The sequence below is a fragment of the Tiliqua scincoides genome, chromosome 8 (assembly GCF_035046505.1).
Source record: "Tiliqua scincoides isolate rTilSci1 chromosome 8, rTilSci1.hap2, whole genome shotgun sequence".
NCBI classification, from domain to species: Eukaryota; Metazoa; Chordata; class Lepidosauria; order Squamata; family Scincidae; genus Tiliqua; species Tiliqua scincoides.
Window position 1 is genome coordinate 2,005,422 of NC_089828.1, and position 18,094 is coordinate 2,023,515.

Consider the following 18,094-nt stretch of genomic DNA (forward strand, 5'->3'; position numbering starts at 1 on the left):
GGAGGCAAATATTTGGGTTAAACAGGTGAAGAATGTCCAGGCATTTGATAACACCAACCACGGTTCTGATGGAGGTGTAAGGGGCCAGGGTTTTGTCCTGGAGATTCTGGCATTATGTCTCTGGGGTTTTATTCAATGTGCTTCTGTAATTCTTTGCCAGAGAAGGAAACCTGCTACAGACGGGCCCTGGTATCTGCTGATCTGGTATCCACTGTTTCAATTATTCGCAGACCCGGAGCATACCGGGGATGCCTTTTTAAAAACTGGAGAAGGGGAAGGTTAAAAATCACCTCCTTTACCTTAGTGTAGCAGTACGCTTTCAGGGCTGCACCATGTTCCTCCTAGGCTCCACCTTTCCCCCAATGACACCCCAAAATGCATCGTAATCAGAAAGAGAATGCATCATGATGCATCTGGGGCAAAGGAGCAACCTTGGAGTGATGTGACTGCAGGGAGCTCAGAAGGCTGTCTGCAGCCCTGAAAACACAGCAGTGGCACTGCGCTATGGTAAGTAAGCTATGTTTAACCTTCCCCTTCTCTAGCTTTTAAAAAGGCATCCCACTATCAGTGGATCTAGGGTGTCCGTGAATCCTTGGTGATATTAACTGCTCCACGGTTAGAGGGTTTACCAGAACTCAGTTGCCCATGAAATTCAGGCTTGTGCGCTTGTTATAGCTCATAATAAAAGTGGAGCTTTGAGACCTCATTTTAAACAACGCTACAAATCCTTGGCATATGCGCAAGAAGGTCCAGAACAGAACTCGGCGGATATCAGGGCACGCCTGTAGTTTTTGCTCTCCATTGTATTTCAGCACCACTGGTGGCCATAAAATGGTATCCCAACTGGTGTACCCTGAAACTGCACAGCCCAAGTCCTAGGAATCGAAGCTCCATGCAGCTCAGAGCTTGGCATTCCCAGAAGTCCGGCAACGACACATGACACCTGTAAATGCTGCAAGGTCTGCACATGGCAGCCAAAGGAGTCCACCTGCCCGTGCTGACCCCTTAGAGAGATTATTGAGTGCAACTACCTGCTCAGCTGTCATAAAAGAAGGCCAATAAGATTCCATCTGCTTCTATAAAGTTTGGAGAGTCTTGCCCCCTAAATATTATCTTTGGGCACAATCCTAACCAGGTCTACTCAGAAGTAAGTCCTACTTTGTTCAGCGGGGCTTACTCTCAGGAAAGTGTGGTTAGGACTGCAGCCCTATTCTCATACACTACACCCAGAAGAGATTTCTTTGTATGCCTTTGTTCATCGTGCTTGCCAGTTCCTGTGCATCCCTAGTCAGATGCAAGTGGGGTTGTTGGCAGAAGATCTAGATGACTGAAGCATTCATGTCGGAAAAAGAAACCACCAGATGATGAATCGAGAGTCAAGCGGAGACCACACAAATTGGGGATAAGGCCAAGGAAGCAGGAGATTAGACCTGACCAGGGAGCTATGAAGGGAGTGGAAATGCACAGGTAAAATCTAGCAATAACCTGAATCCCAGACACAACTTGACACGGGATTTGGAATAGATCTATCTGGCCTCCTGGAACATCAGGAACTGAGATTCTTCATTGCCTGTTTTGAGCTTTTTCCAGGTGACTGTTTGGAAGCCACTTCGGTTTCATAAGCCAGGACTTCTGGCCTTTTCTGTTCTCAACAACCTTGTGTCTCTATGCAGCAGAATTGATTTCTTTACATCTCTGCTTCGAGAGTGCATATGCTAGACCCAGGTTTTCTCAGCCTGATGGGTTATAACTGTCCTGCTGTGGAACCCCAGAAGGTTGGAGTTGTGATTTCACATTTCAAATACTGGAAGCCACAGGCCGGTATTAGGCTCAGCGGTGTGTCAGTCGCCGCTCCCTGGGATCATGGTGCTTCGAAAATGATAAAGGGTTCTTCCTGTTCACGGGCCTTTGATTGAATGTACACCTGTGAGGTTTCAAAATGAATGCTCCCATTTAAAAATATGTGATTATTTTTACTTAAACTCCCCCCCCCCCAGTAGACTGCCTGATCACCTATGGACCAGATTTTGCTAGTGTAAGGCTGCAATCCTATCCACACTTTCCTGAGAGTAAGCCCCATTGACTCTAATGGGATTTACTTCTGAGTAGAAATGCATAGGATTGGGCTTTAAGTCTGAGAAAGAGTGGAGGTGGCCTGGAAAAGAGAATAGGTTCTGTTGAGATCCAGCTGTGTCTCTCTGCCCCAAGACTCCCCCTGCCACCCTCTCCCTGCCCACAACACACCTCTGCCACCAACTAACCAGGGAGTCTTTCGGAGCTGCTGCTCCACACGCCATGTGGCGACAGTGCCCTGGAAGTGTGCGATTTGACCAGGGCTGTATTATTCATAAAGTTTACTAGGCTGAAGCCCCACAGGGACTAGGGGTGGTAGTGAAGACTGAAGTGTCAGAGAGAGCCCAAAATACCTGAAAGCCTAGGGGACCGGCCATGGGTTAATGCAGCCCTGATGGTGACCCAGCTTTGACATCTTAGACCCAGGGCAGGAGGTCTGTTCTAGAGGGTAGAGCCTCCGTCTGCCTGCAGATAACATCCACAAGGTCGCCAGTTCGAGGCCACCGGCACCGTGCGACCTTGGAGCAGCTGACAAGCTGAAGCCGAGCTATTCCATCTGCTCTGAGCGTGGGAGGATGGAGGCCAGAATGTGAAGCCAGATCAGAAAGAAACATCTGAATGTTGTGGTTCTTGAAAGAAAGAACCTTCTTTCAAATTGTAAAAATCCCTATTTAATAGGGATTTAATAAAGCCTGCCTATGTAAACCGCCTTGAATAAAGTCTTGAATAAAGACCAAGAAAGGTGGTATATAAATACCTGTTGTTGTTGTTGTTGTTGTTGTTGTTGTTGTTATCTCAGTAAAGGGTCTTGCACTGCTGTAACACTAGTTCCGGCAGCACAAAGCCCTAATAGGATCGGGGCCAAAGACAGTCTAGGGCAGTGGTTCCCAGCCTGGGGGTAGCAACCTCCCAGGGAAAGTGTAACCACAGGGTGGCTGAGTGGCTAGAGTAGTGACACACCTCAGTGATTGTGCCGCTGTCATGAAAAGGTTTTCTTTTTGCTTTGTTTTTTAAAGTACCCGGGGGCAGCATCAGCCATCTGGAAGGTGTGGGGGCCCAGCACCTCCCTCTATGGGCCTTTCTGCTGTTCAAAATGGCTGCCTGCTGCGATGACAACCCACTTGGGGTTTGTGTCGTGAAACCAGAAGGGGGTCGCAATCACAGCAGGGTGCCATTTTGAGCAGCGGGGAGGCCCACAGCAGGGGCTACAGGGGTCCCACACCCTCTGAAAGGCCAGTACTACCCTCAGGTACTGTTAGAAAACCCTTTCTGTGGCGGCAGCATGAGCGCTGAGGTGCCATCGCCACCATCCCCCCTACTCACAAATACAGTGTTCCCAAAGTTCCTTTGCTGAGGTGCCATTAGCATCATCCCCGCACCTACCCACCAATACTTGCAGTGTTCCTCACCTTCCTGTAAAGTTTGGGAACCACTGGTCTAGGGCAGCCATTTTCAGCCACTGTGCCATGGCACACTGGTGTGCCGCGCGTAGTCCACAGATGTGCCACAGGAATTTGGGGGAAGGTCATTTGTTAATAGGGCTAATGGGAGATGTGAGCCCCCACTGGCAGCACGGTGTGCCTTGTCACTTGTCAAAAACCTGGTGGTGTGCCTTGACCATTGTGGTGCCTTGTCCGTATGCCATGAGATGTAAAAGGTTGAAAATCACTGGTCTAGGGTCTTGACTATACCAGGTCAGCTTGCAGATGGATGGGCCACATGATTAAATGCTTACCCCCCCCTCCTCAATATCCCTGCACATATAAAACTAGCATGTCAGGGAGACAGCTAGGAGATAGCCCTCTCCCAAACCTTTAGTTTTCTGGGTACAGGGAGGTCTTGTGGCTGGCATGGAAAGCATTCTGTTCTGCGATAACTAATATGAAGTCTCGAGTGGCACTGTCCAGGTGCACTTTTATCACATGATCTGTTTTCTTAGAACTTATCCACAGAATGGATTAAATGATAAAACTGTCCCTGAGCAGTGCCACTTCAGATTACATATTGGTTATCAAATAATTGAATGTTTCCCATGTCAGACAGCAACAGCAAGCTCCTGCACATCGAGAACTAAATGTTTTCTTGATTTCACAAGAGCGGTAGCAAGGTAGAGATTGATATTAACTACTCTGTGGTTAGAGGGTTTACCAGAATTCAGCTGCCCTTGACATTCAGGCATGTGCATTTGTTACAGCCCATAATAAAAGTGGAGCTTTGAGATCTCACTTAATACAACCCTACAAAACCCATAATGCAGTGTGAGAACAAAGGGTCATGATATATGGAAACACCTGAGGACATTTGTTAGGAGTGAGAGTATGATTTTTAAAAATCATTTTGCAAAAAGCAACACATTGAGTGAATTCTGGAGCAACCAGACCCCCCCACCCAATGTGGCGTAGCTAGAAGCGGTGCAAAGGTGCATTCTCTGGGTCTTCTCTGGCCTTCGTTTTGCTCCCCCTGCCTGGAATGTCTCTGAAGGGTAGGGGGTGAACCACTTGCACTTTGCAGTGAGGTGCCTCAGGATGTTAATATCTACAATAAGGGTTTTGCCCATTTTGCAATTACTGAAAAGGTCAGTGAGATGTCTCTGGAGAAGCAACATTCATTATGTAGACTTGCAACATGACTCTTAGCAAGCAAGCAAAGACATCTAAATTTAGTAGCTTTTATGCCAGGTCCGTAATCTTCAAATTAGCAGTTGTAATTGTTTTGAGAGCCATGAAGATGTTTTCTTTTTTTCCCAACCTCTTACTCTCTCCTCAATTAAGATGTCCTGGTGTCGCTCTTACAAACCAAGATTAAATTCTTTAGTGTAAAAAATCTTTGGTGGTGATGCTGGTGCAAAGGTTAGGACAAATTTTTTGGAGGGGCTGGAGAAAAACTTGCATTCTGGCAGTGTAAGATCCTTGTGCCTGTCACAAATAGTGGCATGCCATTCAGTGTGTACTTGGTCAGTGTGTAGTTGGTCTGTGGAACTCCTTGCCACAGGATGTGGTGATGGCATCGGGCGTAGGTATTTAAAAGGGGATTGGACAAATTTCTGGAGGAAAAATCCATTACGGGTTACAAGCCATGATGTGCATGTGCCATTAGTTAGTTGGCAACCTTCAGTCTCGAAAGACTATGGTATCGCACTCTGAATGGTGGTTCTGGAACAGCGTCTAGTGTAGCTGAAAAGGCCGATTTGGGAGTGACAATCCCTTCCACACCGGGAGCAAGTGCAGTCTCTCCCTGGTCTGTCTCCCTGGCTATGGGCCTTCCTTCTTTGCCTCTTTGCCTCAGACTGTTGGCCAAATGTCTCTTCAAACTGGGAAAGGCCATGCTGCACTGCCTGCCTCCAAGCGGGCCACTCAGAGGCCAGGGTTTCCCACTTGTTGAGGTCCATCCCTAAGGCCTTCAGATCCCTCTTGCAGATGTATTGCAGCTGTGGTCTACCTGTAGGGCGCTTTCCTTGCACAAGTTCTCCATAGAGGAGATCCTTTGGGATCCGGCCATCATCCATTCTCACGACATGACCGAGCCAACGTAGGCGTCTCTGTTTCAGTAGTGCATACATGCTAGGGATTCCAGCACGTTCCAGGACTGTGTTGTTTGGAACTTTGTCCTGCCAGGTGATGCCGAGAATGCGCTGGAGGCAGCGCATGTGGAAAGCGTTCAGTTTCCTCTCCTGTTGTGAGCGAAGAGTCCATGACTCGCTGCAGTACAGAAGTGGTCTACAGAAGGTCAATACAGTACAGTACAGAAGGTCTACAGAGCTTGCGTCCTGAGTACACTTCTGTACTGCAGCGCGTCATAGACTCTTCGCTCACAACAGTACAGTACAGAAGGTCTACAGAGCTTGCGTCCTGAGTACACTTCTGTACTGCAGCGCGTCATAGACTCGTCGCTCACAACAGGAGAGGAAACTGTGCATGTGCACCCTCCTTATTTTAGAAATGGGCTATGTCAGAATGCCAGATGCAAGGGAGGGCACCAGGATACAGGTCTCTTGCTGTCTAGCGTGCTCCCTGGGGCATTTGGTGGGCCGCTGTGAGATCCAGGAAGCTGGACTAGATGGGCCTGATCCAGCGGGGCTGTTCTTATGTTCTTAATGTGGCCTGGCCACCACTGCAAGCAGTGAGTGGCCAGATCAACACACCAGCAAACAGAGAAGAAGCCCTGGTGCCAGTAAGTCACCAGGGGAGGCAGTAAGTCACCTGGTGCCAGTAAGTCACCAGGGGTGGTGGGAGGCACAAGGCTGGGGTGGGGAGGAGGGTGAATTGAGGCCACCACAGTTTCATGACAAAAATCCCCACAACGTTATGGTAAGGGGACTTCTGGGTTAAAAATCACATGATCTATGATGGTGAAGGGGACTTCTGATGATGGTAAGGTACAGGGACTTGATAATGATGGTAAGGGGACTTCTGGGTTAAAAAAAATCACATGATCTATGATGGTAAGGGGGACTTTGATGATGGTAAGGTAAGGGAACTTGATGGTGGAAAAGGGACTTCTGGGTTAAAAATGGTGGCCACCGGAATGTGCTGCGTGGAGTGTCTCTTGGCTCTGCCCTTACATTTAGCTGGATTTCTTGCCACAAAAGCTCTGAAATGTCCCCACCTATGTCCTTGCCTGAAAATGGGGCGATGAAATGAGGTGGTCATGTCATCTGAGTCTTAATTTTGATTAACAAGAATGTTGGCTGACGGTGTTTGTACTGATGTACTGGTTCTTTCTGGAAAAGCTCAAAAGCAAATGATGCTTTGCATGACCAGACAATGATGTGTGACGGTGGCAATGATAAAAACAGTGCCAGGAATATCCTCCCTAAGTAGTGAGTGTTGTCCTCCAGTCCCTTAGTGCATCAGGAGTGAACCATCCCACACCCTTCATGTCATTTCCAGGCCACTTCTCATTTGACCCACTTTGTGCTCAACTTCTCATTTGACCCCAGTGGTGCCCATTCATAGGCAAACCCCAAAATGTTTTCTTCCAAGTGATTTCACACCACATGTGCAGCGCAACTCTAAATCCTATGCCACATGTTGTTAGTCAGAATGTGTCGCAGGCAGGACTTCCCTTGGCTCTGGTTGCATTTGGCAAACCAAGCTGCTAAGAACAAATTGGAAGCCTGCGTTTCCAAGCTCAGTTCCAAAAAGTGAACCTGGTTGCATTTCCAATGACATCATCAAGAATATAGCAAGAGGCTGAACACACACCCAGCCCCTTGTGTACCTGGCCGTGATATTCCAGTTCCACTCACTGGTGGTGGCAGAACTTCACTCTCAATGAAAGCCTCTCTGAGAAGCTTTAATACTTCCCTCACTCCCTAGCATCTGCAATAGCACTGGGAGTATTTCTATACTCAGCGTGTGGTTGGTCTGTGGAACTCCTTGCCACAGGATGTGGTGATGGCGTCTGGCCTGGACGCCTTTAAAAGGGGATTGGACAAGTTTCTGGAGGAAAAATCCATTATGGGTTACAAGCCATAATGTGCATGTGCAACCTCCTGAAATGGGCTATGTCAGAATGCCAGATGCAAGGGAGGGTACTAGAATGAGGTCTCTTGTTACCTGGTGTGCTCCCTGGGGCATTTGGTGGGCCGCTGTGAGATCCAGGAAGCTGGACTAGATGGGCCTCTGGCCTGATCCAGTGGGGCTGTTCTTATGTTCTTAAATTACAATTCCCAGGAGGCCTTGCAGGTCTTCTTGTGATCTGGTGTGCTCCCTGGGGCATTTGGTGGGCCTCTGTGAGATACAGGAAGCTGGACTAGATGGGCCTATGGCCTGATCCAGTGGGGCTGTTCTTATGTTCTTAAATTACAATTCCCAGGAAGCCTTGCAGGTCTCTTGTTATCTGGTGTGCTCCCTGGGGCATTTGGTGGGCCGCTGTGAGATACAGGAAGCTGGACTAGATGGGCCTATGGCCTGATCCAGTGGGGCTGTTCTTAGGTTCTTAACTACAATTCCCAGGAGGCCTTGCAGGTCTCTTGTTATCTGGTGTGCTCCCTGGGGCATTTGGTGGGCCGCTGTGAGATACAGGAAGCTGGACTAGATGGGCCTATGGCCTGATCCAGTGGGGCTGTTCTTATGTTCTTAAATTACAATTCCCAGGAGGCCTTGCAGGTCTTCTTGTTATCTGCTGTGCTCCCTGGGGCATTTGGTGGGCCGCTGTGAGATACAGGAAGCTGGACTAGATGGGCCTATGGCCTGATCCAGTGGGGCTGTTCTTATGTTCTTAACTACAGTTTCCAGGAAGCTTTGCAGCTCTCTTGTTATCTGGTGTGCTCCCTGGGGCATTTGGTGGGCCGCTGTGAGATACAGGAAGCTGGACTAGGTGGGCCTATGGCCTGATCCAGTGGGGCTGCTCTTATGTTCTTATGACCCTTGGGAAATGTAGCTTTCTCAAGATTCCCGAGTCAAGATACTGAGTCAGGGTAGTTCCCAAACTTCTACAAGGGAGTTGGAAACCACCTAAGTATTTGCGATGAAGCGGCATGGCAGCAATGTGCTCTCCAGGAACACACCACTGCCAGGGACAAAGGGACTTTTTTGTACTTAAGTATGCCAGGACAGGCCTCCTGGGGGGTACAGGGACCCACAGACACCTCTGCAGGGCTCCTCAAGTGTCTGAAAGTGTAGAAAAAGCTATTGAAAGTCACTTCTGGTTTTCGATCTTGAAATTAGAAGTGGCTTCCAATCTCTTTTTTTACACTGTTCGAGGCTTGGGGACGCATCCCCAAGGGCTCCCCACAACCCCAAGGGAGCCTGCACTGGCAGAGGTAAGTTCAAAAAATAACGCCTTTGTCCTTGTCAGCAGCACAATCCTGGGGATCGAATCACTGCCATCTGCAGGGCACTCCCCTTAAGGGGGAATGCCCTGCTTCTAGTTCCCCTGGTGGGTTGTGACCCCCACAGTTTGGACACCACTGACATAAGGCATCTTGGAAGCTATATGTCCCAGGGCTTCTTGAATCTGGTAGGCTGTTGATCATATACACTGGCTCAAATTGTAATCTATACCAAAGAAAAAATTTGGGGTGGGGTGGGGGGGGGGTAATGTAACTCACTTGATAAAGGAGGCAAGCATTATGAACTTGACAAATTCATATTAAAAAATAAGTGATCCCAAGCTTCAGTGGCACTGTTGATCCCGGGGATTTCCATGTGTCTCAAGCACAATTCTCCATCCCCAGGCCAAAAAAAAAATTAAATGGGACAGTAACTTTGAAAATCTAGAACCATCCATCAAATGGAATTAAATTCAGTAGCCCAGAAGCCTTCAATGAAGAAATGAGGCTTTTTAAAGACGCATAGCTCATGGAGGTAGACAAGACATCCTAACAAGGTGGGATGTCCCTTATATTGAGAAACACTTGACAGGTAGTTAGCAAAATTCTGCCTCCTTTTCAAGGGTGATGGATACACAGTAGATGCATTGCAAAGACAATGAAAGGGGAAAAACGCAAAAAATGAAAATTGATGAGAGCCTGTTATGTGGTAGAAGTAAAACTGGTTGGACATTTGTTGCACTAACATTAATTCGCCCTTCCCCTCCCTCCTGCGCCTTGCCACCTGCAGATGTACAGCACATTAAGAGGAGAGACATCATTCTGAAGAGGGAGCTGGGCGAAGGTGCTTTTGGGAAGGTGTTCCTGGCTGAATGCTACAACCTCAGCCCCACCAAGGACAAGATGCTCGTGGCCGTTAAGGTAAATCTCAAGGACACCCTTGCCGAACTGCAGAATGTTCCAAGCACAAGAAAAGGCTGACAGGGGAGGCAAGGTCTGCCTTTGAAGACCATTTGGAAGATGCACCATAGACATGACCTGACTGCTGGCAGGGATAGACCACAAGGTTCTTACTAGGACGGGGCTGTAACTCAGTGGTAGAACACATACTTTGCATGCAGGAGGTTCCAGTTTCAGTCCCTGGCATCTCCAGTTCAGACAGGAAAAGACTGCTGTCTAAATGTGTGTGTGTGTGTGGGGGGGGGGGGTAATGCCAGCAGTTAGTGTAGAGGATACTGTGCTAGATGCACTGCCCCAACGTGATGTCACTTTTGGGTTCTCCCTGGAGGAGGAAGCGCTCCACAAGGGAGCCTCCATAGAAGGAATCGGGTGCTGAAGCCACCGCAGCGAGCACCTTCTCCTCTGGGGAGAACCCAAAATTAACTGCCTTGCGCCGCTTGCAAGGAGAGCCTAATGGGTAACCTCCACAGGAAAAGGAACATGATGCCACCAGCACCCCCTCCCTGTGGAAAGGCCAGGAGCCGCCTGGAGCGCCATGGATGGTGGGCACAGCTTTTACTGCTGGCTGCCTTGTCAGTCCACACACGGTGCCCCTCCCCCCCCAGTGGCACCCACCCTGTCTCACCACACCCAAGAGACACCTTTGGCTAGATGAACTCATAAACTGATTCAGTCAAAGGCAGCTTCCTGGGTTCAGCTCTTTGTATAATCTGTATAGGCTTTTAGTCAATTTCCAGGTTCAGGTCAAAGGTCTAGTAACTACTGGTAATTAAGAATGCTGCCAACATTTTCCTCATAAGGGTGTCTTCCAGAATATCTGACATGTCTTGGTAGTGCTGGAAGAAAAGCTACCCCTCCCTGCATTCCTTGCATCTGGCATCAGAGAAGGCGGGGGGGGGGAGGGATCTTTTCTGTTTCCTCCACTGCCAGGTAAGCAAAAATTGTAAAGGAGTAGGAGGAGGCTTCCTTTTGGTCAGTGAGGGAATAGGCCCCAAGAGCTTAAATTTTCCCCTGACTCATATTTTAACCTTCCCCACAGAAGTCCTCCCAAGGTCTGTTTTGTATTGAACCCACACAGTTTCATAGTCCTGACTTGATTTCCCGAACCGTCATCAGTTAGGGAGCAGAACCTCACTAAAAAATGTGACATGTTTGCAACAAGTTTTGAAAATCAGCAGAACCAGGAAATGCAGTCGACTGTGCACCAAGAAGAGAAAAAAAATAGGAAAAAACTAGTTTAAGTTTAGGGCAGCCCTGTGTGGATGTTGGGGAGTCGTAGCACAGAGGAGCAGGGAGGGAGGAGAGCTGCATTCCTCCCTCCCTCGTGAAGGCATAACATCAACATCATGAAGATATTAAATGGCTAAAAGTAATCGAGGACCCACGATGAGGATGGATGCTTTGCCATCTGCAGGGTGTACTATCATCCATCTAAATATCTCTGGTCAGGCTATGCCCTGAGGGAAGGGAATTAAAATGAAATTATGTGGTGCTTTGGATGGGTGTGGGGTAGAGGGATAGGAAAGGGATTATTGACTCAAAGAAAAAAATCTGTCCTATTTTTGAAAAGTTTCTTGGCTATCAACTCTAGTTCCTCAGCACTGTGCATCGTCCTTCAGCTAAGAAATGTGGCTTGACGTGAGTTGATATTCTTTCAGAGTCTTAACTTAGTAGAGCCAAACTTCTGAAGACCCGTCAAAGAAGATGGATTCAGTTCAAAACGGATCTCTGTAAATTCTTAAATGCTTCCTGGTGCTCCATTCAGGCTGTATTCACATATCAATCTTTTTATGGGGTGGGGTAAGGAATAATCCTCTCCCTCTCACTCATCTTTATAATAAAGAATATTATAAAGTTTATATATATATGTAAACTTACCCAGATTGTGAATATATATAATATTTAAAAAACCCCGTTTGTGAATATATAAAAAAAACCTACCTAGTTTGTGAATTGAAAGAGAACCCTTTGACATCTTGCATACCATAACAAAATGCAATTAAACCATTGAAACAAATTAAAACGTTTGGTTAAATTGCCAATAAACCAGGAAGGGAATGGGTCAAGCTAGTTGTGCGAGCAATTGGCTAACATGAAGCTTTTAGGAAAAATGAAAGTTTGTACCAGTGTTCAAAAAGCTGGGAGATAAAGACAACTGGGTAGGCTTCCTTAATTGGAGAGCTGGAAAGCAAAGGGGTAACCACCAAAATGTCTTGATCTGAAGTGCTTGGGTCCTGTTGTCCTGAAGCCCCAGTCCTATCAGAAGGCAGGATTTTGGAACCAGTTCTTGCAGACACCTGACTATCCGAAATGAATATTCACACATATCTGAAATGTCTCCAGCGTTTCAAATTCCACCACTAGGATTTGGATGAAAAAATTTCTGCTTAGGCATTTCAGTTTGAAACTAGCATGTCAACTTCAAAATTTGCATCCTTTTACACTGTTGTATCCCTTGACTGCTTCAATTTTGGTAAGTATCAAATACAAAATCCCAAATTGCCAACTGTCAAATATTATATCTTTTATCTCAGATTGCATCACCTATTGTAAAATACTAAATTTTGTTGTGTATTAGCTCTGAAATGCAGTAAAATATAAATACCTTTGCATGTCAGTCATATCCAAATATTAAATACTGTAGGATGCCAGTTATCAAATACATTCAGCTATGCAATCTCATTGCATACCCTCTGTCAAACACTGTCAGATATCAACTGACAAATAATAATAAAAAATTGGTATCAAACACGAATATGGAATAGCTGGTGAATAAGCTGATGTCCCAATTTTCTAAGAATATTTGACATAAAAATTAATGGGAAAAAATTCTTGGAAGCAGATTCATTGCAGCTGCAGTTCAAACAATAGCCTTCATGGGGAAACAAGAAGCAGGTGTGATATACTTTCAGCTTTTTTGTTGTCTTCTTAAGAACCATCTCTAGTAATAATTCCATGCATGCAACAAACAGAATTAGCCAGGCACAGGAAACCAGGATGTGGTTGAGAAGCCATATTCTATATCTGACTCTCAATTTCTCAGGAAACTATTATAATCCTTAGAGATCAAAACTGGATTTTGAAAATTATGAGGAGAGACTTGATTGCCTGCCCCCACTTTTTGTAGTCTCTTTTTGTTAAGGAATCAACACAAACAACAAAACAACTTTACAGCTGAGCAAATCCATCTTCAGAGTAAAGACTGCAAAGGCAGCCCTTCCAACACAAAAGGCAGGTCTGCTTCAGGAGAGTCATAATAATGATGAGATATGAACCTTTTTTTTTATGAGGTTCAGATCTTGACTGGGCTAGAAATGTGGAAGCAATTACCCTTTGAGGCCCGAGTGCTGCCCTCTCATAAATGAAATAAGGGGACATTTCTGCAATGAGATATAAACTGGTGTCCATAGAAATGCTTTTATAATTGGTCATCTTTTGATGAGATCTTCTCTTCTGGATGGATCGTGGAGCTCTGAACAGTCTGTGGAGACCTCATAACCCTCTAGGACTTTCTCAGGCTTATCTCCAGGTTGTTGCCTGCTACCAGTACAGTATAACAATATAGGTCACCCAGGTAATGGTGACAGCAGCTCACAATGAAGAGGGTTCTCATGAGAGTCACCTTTATGTCCAAGAGTGTGGCTGCAGCAGCATTGCATGTACCAAAACTCCTGGGAAATGTATTTTTTTAAAGGACTCGGAGTTCTTATTAAGCATTCAGGACCCTGTAAAATGGCATTCCCCAGGGATGCTTGAAGAGATACCCCAGGGATGCTGGGGGGGGGGGTAGAGGGGATACTGCTTTGCAAACGGTAACTAGTAATGCATATTTGTCCTCTTTGATATCCTTCTTAGTAGCAACAACAATTTCAGAAGCAGTAATATTTTCCTCCCCATGTAGCAAAGCATTTCAGATGCCCAGTATACCAAGAAATTAGACAAGGTGAAGCGATAAGAGGTTCAAGGAATGGTGAGGGTCTCCTAACGGTCAAGGGGAAAGTGACCTGGCTGACTTCGCAGTTTTTCCTTTTGCGTTGTCCTTTTTCTCTCAGGCCCTGAAAGACCCCACGTTGGCTGCCCGGAAGGATTTTCAGAGGGAGGCAGAACTGCTCACCAACCTCCAGCACGATCACATTGTGAAGTTCTATGGTGTCTGTGGAGACGGAGATCCTCTCATCATGGTCTTTGAGTACATGAAGCATGGAGACTTGAATAAGTTCCTGAGGTAAATCTGAAACTGTCATTGGAATATGGGAAGGGAAGAGAGACTCGGGGAGTCAGCAGGGAATATAATAGTCCTTTCCACCAATCCCTTCCCATTCGTTTGCAGTTGAATTATTTAAAAAAGAATTGTCAGCAACCAAAAGCATTTGGAAGCCTAACTAAGATTATTATTTACAGTCCAGTTTGTAACCTACAACAGTATTTCTTGAAAGGAAGTGAGTGTCTCAATTAAAATTAAGTACGTAATGCTCACTTTTATCTGAAATAGGACTCATCAAAAGGGAAAAATAAAGCATCACTAAGTATTGTGCAAATTGTGATTCACTTAGCTGACTTCACCCTGTCAACTGGGTATTGTGACCAGTCAGGTGCTAGACAATCCCCTGTTTTTGCAGTCCCAGACAGGCAACAAACCCCTGGTACAGGGTTGGTGGGTTGTGCTTGCCTTTGTGTATCCCAGGTTTCAGCTGAACTGAAATGGTACTTATATTTTTGCCACCCCGTTCATAGGTTGTGAAAATCTGGGGGAGGGGGAGATGTTATGGTGGTTGTTTGGGGAGGTTGAAATGGAGGGGCACAAAACTTACTGGTAGTAGCAGGAGTGCTGCTCCTGGTGACTGTCAATGTCATCAATAAATAAAATGATTTCAACATCGCAATTCTTTATATGTTCACTTAAAGGGAATCCAACTGGATCTAGTAGGACCAACTTGGAAGTGTGTACAGGTTGGACCTCGGTATATGGGGGTGATCAGTTTCCAGCCCCTCTCCCATGAATACCACACCCACGGATACTGAGGTCCACAAGGAATCCACAGAAGACTACTGTACCTGACCAGAAGTGCCTTCCAGTAGCATTTAGAGGTGTTCTGAGCTGTGGGGAGGCCATGTGGGGAGGTTGCACATGACCTCCTCCCTCCTCAGAAAGCCTCCCAGAAGCCACTTCCGGCTTCTTAGGAAACTGGAAGTGTCTCTCAGGGATCTTCTGAGGTGCAAGGGGGTTCCTCCCTGTTCCTCAGAACACTTCCAAATGTGATTGAAAGGCACTTCTGAGGTCCATGGCTCTTCCATGGCCCTTCTAGTCACATCTGGAGGTCCATGGCCCATGGTGGGTCCTTCAAATGTGGGTTCAGAACCAGTGTTGGGTCAAATCCATGGGTTCCGAACCCCCAGATGAGGAGGACCCACTCCATAGGGTTATAGCCCAGAGTTGTGCATGCACTGCAGCTTGTGCTGAAGTTGCACTGTCTCGTATTTTGAACTTGACTGGTGGCAGACTTGCCCCCAAAGTGCATCCACAACTGGACTCAAACGTTTGCCTTTTGCTTGTCAATCAAAACCCTAACCACTCTCATTCTGTGAGCATTGCAATCCCTCTTGAATGCAAATCAGTTGGAGCTGCCAGAGTGGCAATGCACGGATGTGTTTGATGCTCTTCTCCTGTGATGCAGAAATCAAGCTTTAAAATTTCTAGTGGTACTGGAGTGGTGCTTACCTTCCAAAGTAATGACTGGTTTTTATTTCCCAGTATTTAGAAAATTGGACCCTGGTGTGAGCGTGTGTGATTTTCCCTGTTGCGACTGTTAAGTGGAAGCGTAATTGTGTAAGCAATGGAGATACCAGCACATTAGAATCAGTGCTGGCTCTCTGTCGTTTGCCAAGACTATTACTCTGCTGTGGAAAGTGATGTGCAACTGGGAAAAATAAATCCCTTTCCAAAGATTTCATTTATTTTAACTGGCATCCAGAGGATGAAAGACTTTGGGAAGCATCCAAAGGATCAGACTTCTCTCTTATTAGCAGCGCAGACACTTTGGAACCCCTCAAACTGGGATATTTGAGCTGCTGGTAGCATTAGAGGTGATCTGAAGAGTAGATGTTGTTTCTTTGTGTTCGTTTGCAAGCCCTGTGGGCCTATTCTGGGTCTGGGTGACTTTGAGAGATTTCAGTGCATTTTCCAAGCACCTCTGACAAGCTGGCCCAAAAGCTTTGTTCCACTAGATTTAACAAGGAATATTGGCATCTTTCCTCGCCACAGTCAAGGTCAGAGATACTGCCTTGAGATTCCCCCCCCCTTTCTTTCTCCTTGCTGCTTGTGTGTTTAAAATGACACAGTATCTTGACACACTCCATGTTCCCCAGTTGTCAACAGCATGTAGCATATTCAGAGGCAAAAGCTGAGGCCCATGTGATACTTGTGGGCAATTACTATCGTCCCAACAGGGCCCACTATTGATGCTTGCGACTGGTCTGTTTGCTAGTGGACACCGAGATGCCCTGGAATGACTACACTGAGAGACATTATGAGAAAAACCAACTGCTGTCTGGATGGACCCTATACCAGTGTTTCTCAACCAGTGGTACTTGAGGTGGTGTCTGGTGGTACTCACAGGATCCCTGCTGCCTGTTAGTGAGACCAGGAATGTAACTCAACCAACAGTGGGTGGAGGTTTGGCTTGGCGGGCAGAGCTCCAAAGCATGCTTTTCCGTGCTCGTAAAAGCCCTCCCATCCTCCCTAAGCCTCTTACAGGTGTTTACTACATTGTGTCTGGTCTCCCAACCCAGAAGTAACTGGTGATGATGTCATTGCCTGTTACTTCCAGAGGTACTTCAAATAGATGGACCATGTGAAGCAGTATGGCAGATGACAAAGCTTGAGAAATGCTGCCCTATACAAACCTTAGGGGGCTCACGGGAGAGCACTTGGTGAGCGTGCCCTCAAATCTGGATTACACCCTGCTGGGTTGAATTGATAATTTAGGTCTGAAGGTCTGCTGTTCCCTCAGATTACTGCTTCCTTTATCCCTTGCTGCCCCTTATACCTAAAACTGCTTTTTTATAAACCTCACCTTTTCAGTGATGCCTATATGGCGTCATTCACATAATGCATTCTGGGAGAAACGGTTGGCAGCTGACTGGAACACCGCCACTGCTGCCACTAGTAAGCCCCCTACATTTCGTTCCATGTCTCCATCTCACTTCCCTCCCCAACACATGGGGGAGCAAAAATGGGGCTCTTTTGATTCACCACTAACCCCCCCCCCCGCCCCAACTGACCATCACCTCTGGTCTTTACGTCCCAAATATTGAGGAACTATTCCTGGACCAAGCAGAACTGAGGGGACGTTCGAAGACTATGAGGAGATTTCTGACAGAATTGGTTAGAAAGGAGCATAATTTTTAGGGGATGGCCAAAAAGCCTAGTTCAGTTTTTCTCACACATTTAGCACTGGGACCCACATTTTAGAATGAGAAGCTTTCAGGACTCTCCAGAAGTGATATCATGACCGGAAGTGACATCATCAAGCAGGAACATTTTTAGCAATCCTAGGCTGCAATCCTACCCACACTTAGCCAGGAATAACTTCCATTTACTATAATTGTTAAAAGATTATACATAGTAGCTTGTTAAAAGTACAGGTCTGTAACATTTCCCCAAATACAATTGCATCCCATGGTAGCATCAAGTCTAATCTATTAGTCTAATCCAGGGGTCTCCAAACCCCAACCTGAGGGCCAGATGTGGCCCACGGCGAGCCTCTATCTGGCCCGCAGTCAGCCTCTTGTCCCCTGAAAGCCTCTGGCCCACTCAACTGAACACAACCAGAACTGTGCTCTGGTTGCATCTAAAGGGTGTTCTGAGGACCAGAGAGGTTGAATGAATGAGCCCTCTCAGGGCCCAATGCTATCCAACTTTTCAGCTGCAATGCAGCCCTGAAGTTAGGGTACAAATGTCCCCATACCCTGAGGAGGCCTCTGTGACTCCCCCCCAATTGCAAGATGCAGTGCATACCCCATTGGCACTGCTGCATCACCACTGGAAAATTGGATAGGATTGGGCCCTCATTCATTTATTCAGTCTTCTAAGTTCCATTTCTAATTTATTTATTAAAACTTCATATTTAATTTTTTTCCAGCCCTCAACACCACACCAGATATTTGATGCAGCCCTCTAGCCAAAAAGTTTGGAGATTCCTCTAATCCAGGGGTGCTCAATAGGTGGATTGCGAGCTACCGGTAGATCGCGAGGCAAAATGAGTAGATCGCGGAGTGCTGACCCCC

At 46.6% G+C, this 18,094-nt stretch overlaps 1 protein-coding gene across 3 annotated transcripts in view; it reads left to right on the plus strand.

Annotated features, from left to right (window-relative positions):
- Positions 1–18,094, plus strand: part of NTRK3 (neurotrophic receptor tyrosine kinase 3) — a 449,707-nt gene that overhangs the window by 371,431 nt on the left and 60,182 nt on the right. For all 3 annotated transcript variants that reach the window (XM_066634740.1, XM_066634739.1, XM_066634741.1), the window contains 2 exons: positions 9,639–9,769; positions 13,861–14,033. In XM_066634740.1, the coding sequence (XP_066490837.1) occupies positions 9,639–9,769; positions 13,861–14,033 (304 nt within the window). The remainder of the gene's footprint in view (positions 1–9,638; positions 9,770–13,860; positions 14,034–18,094) is intronic.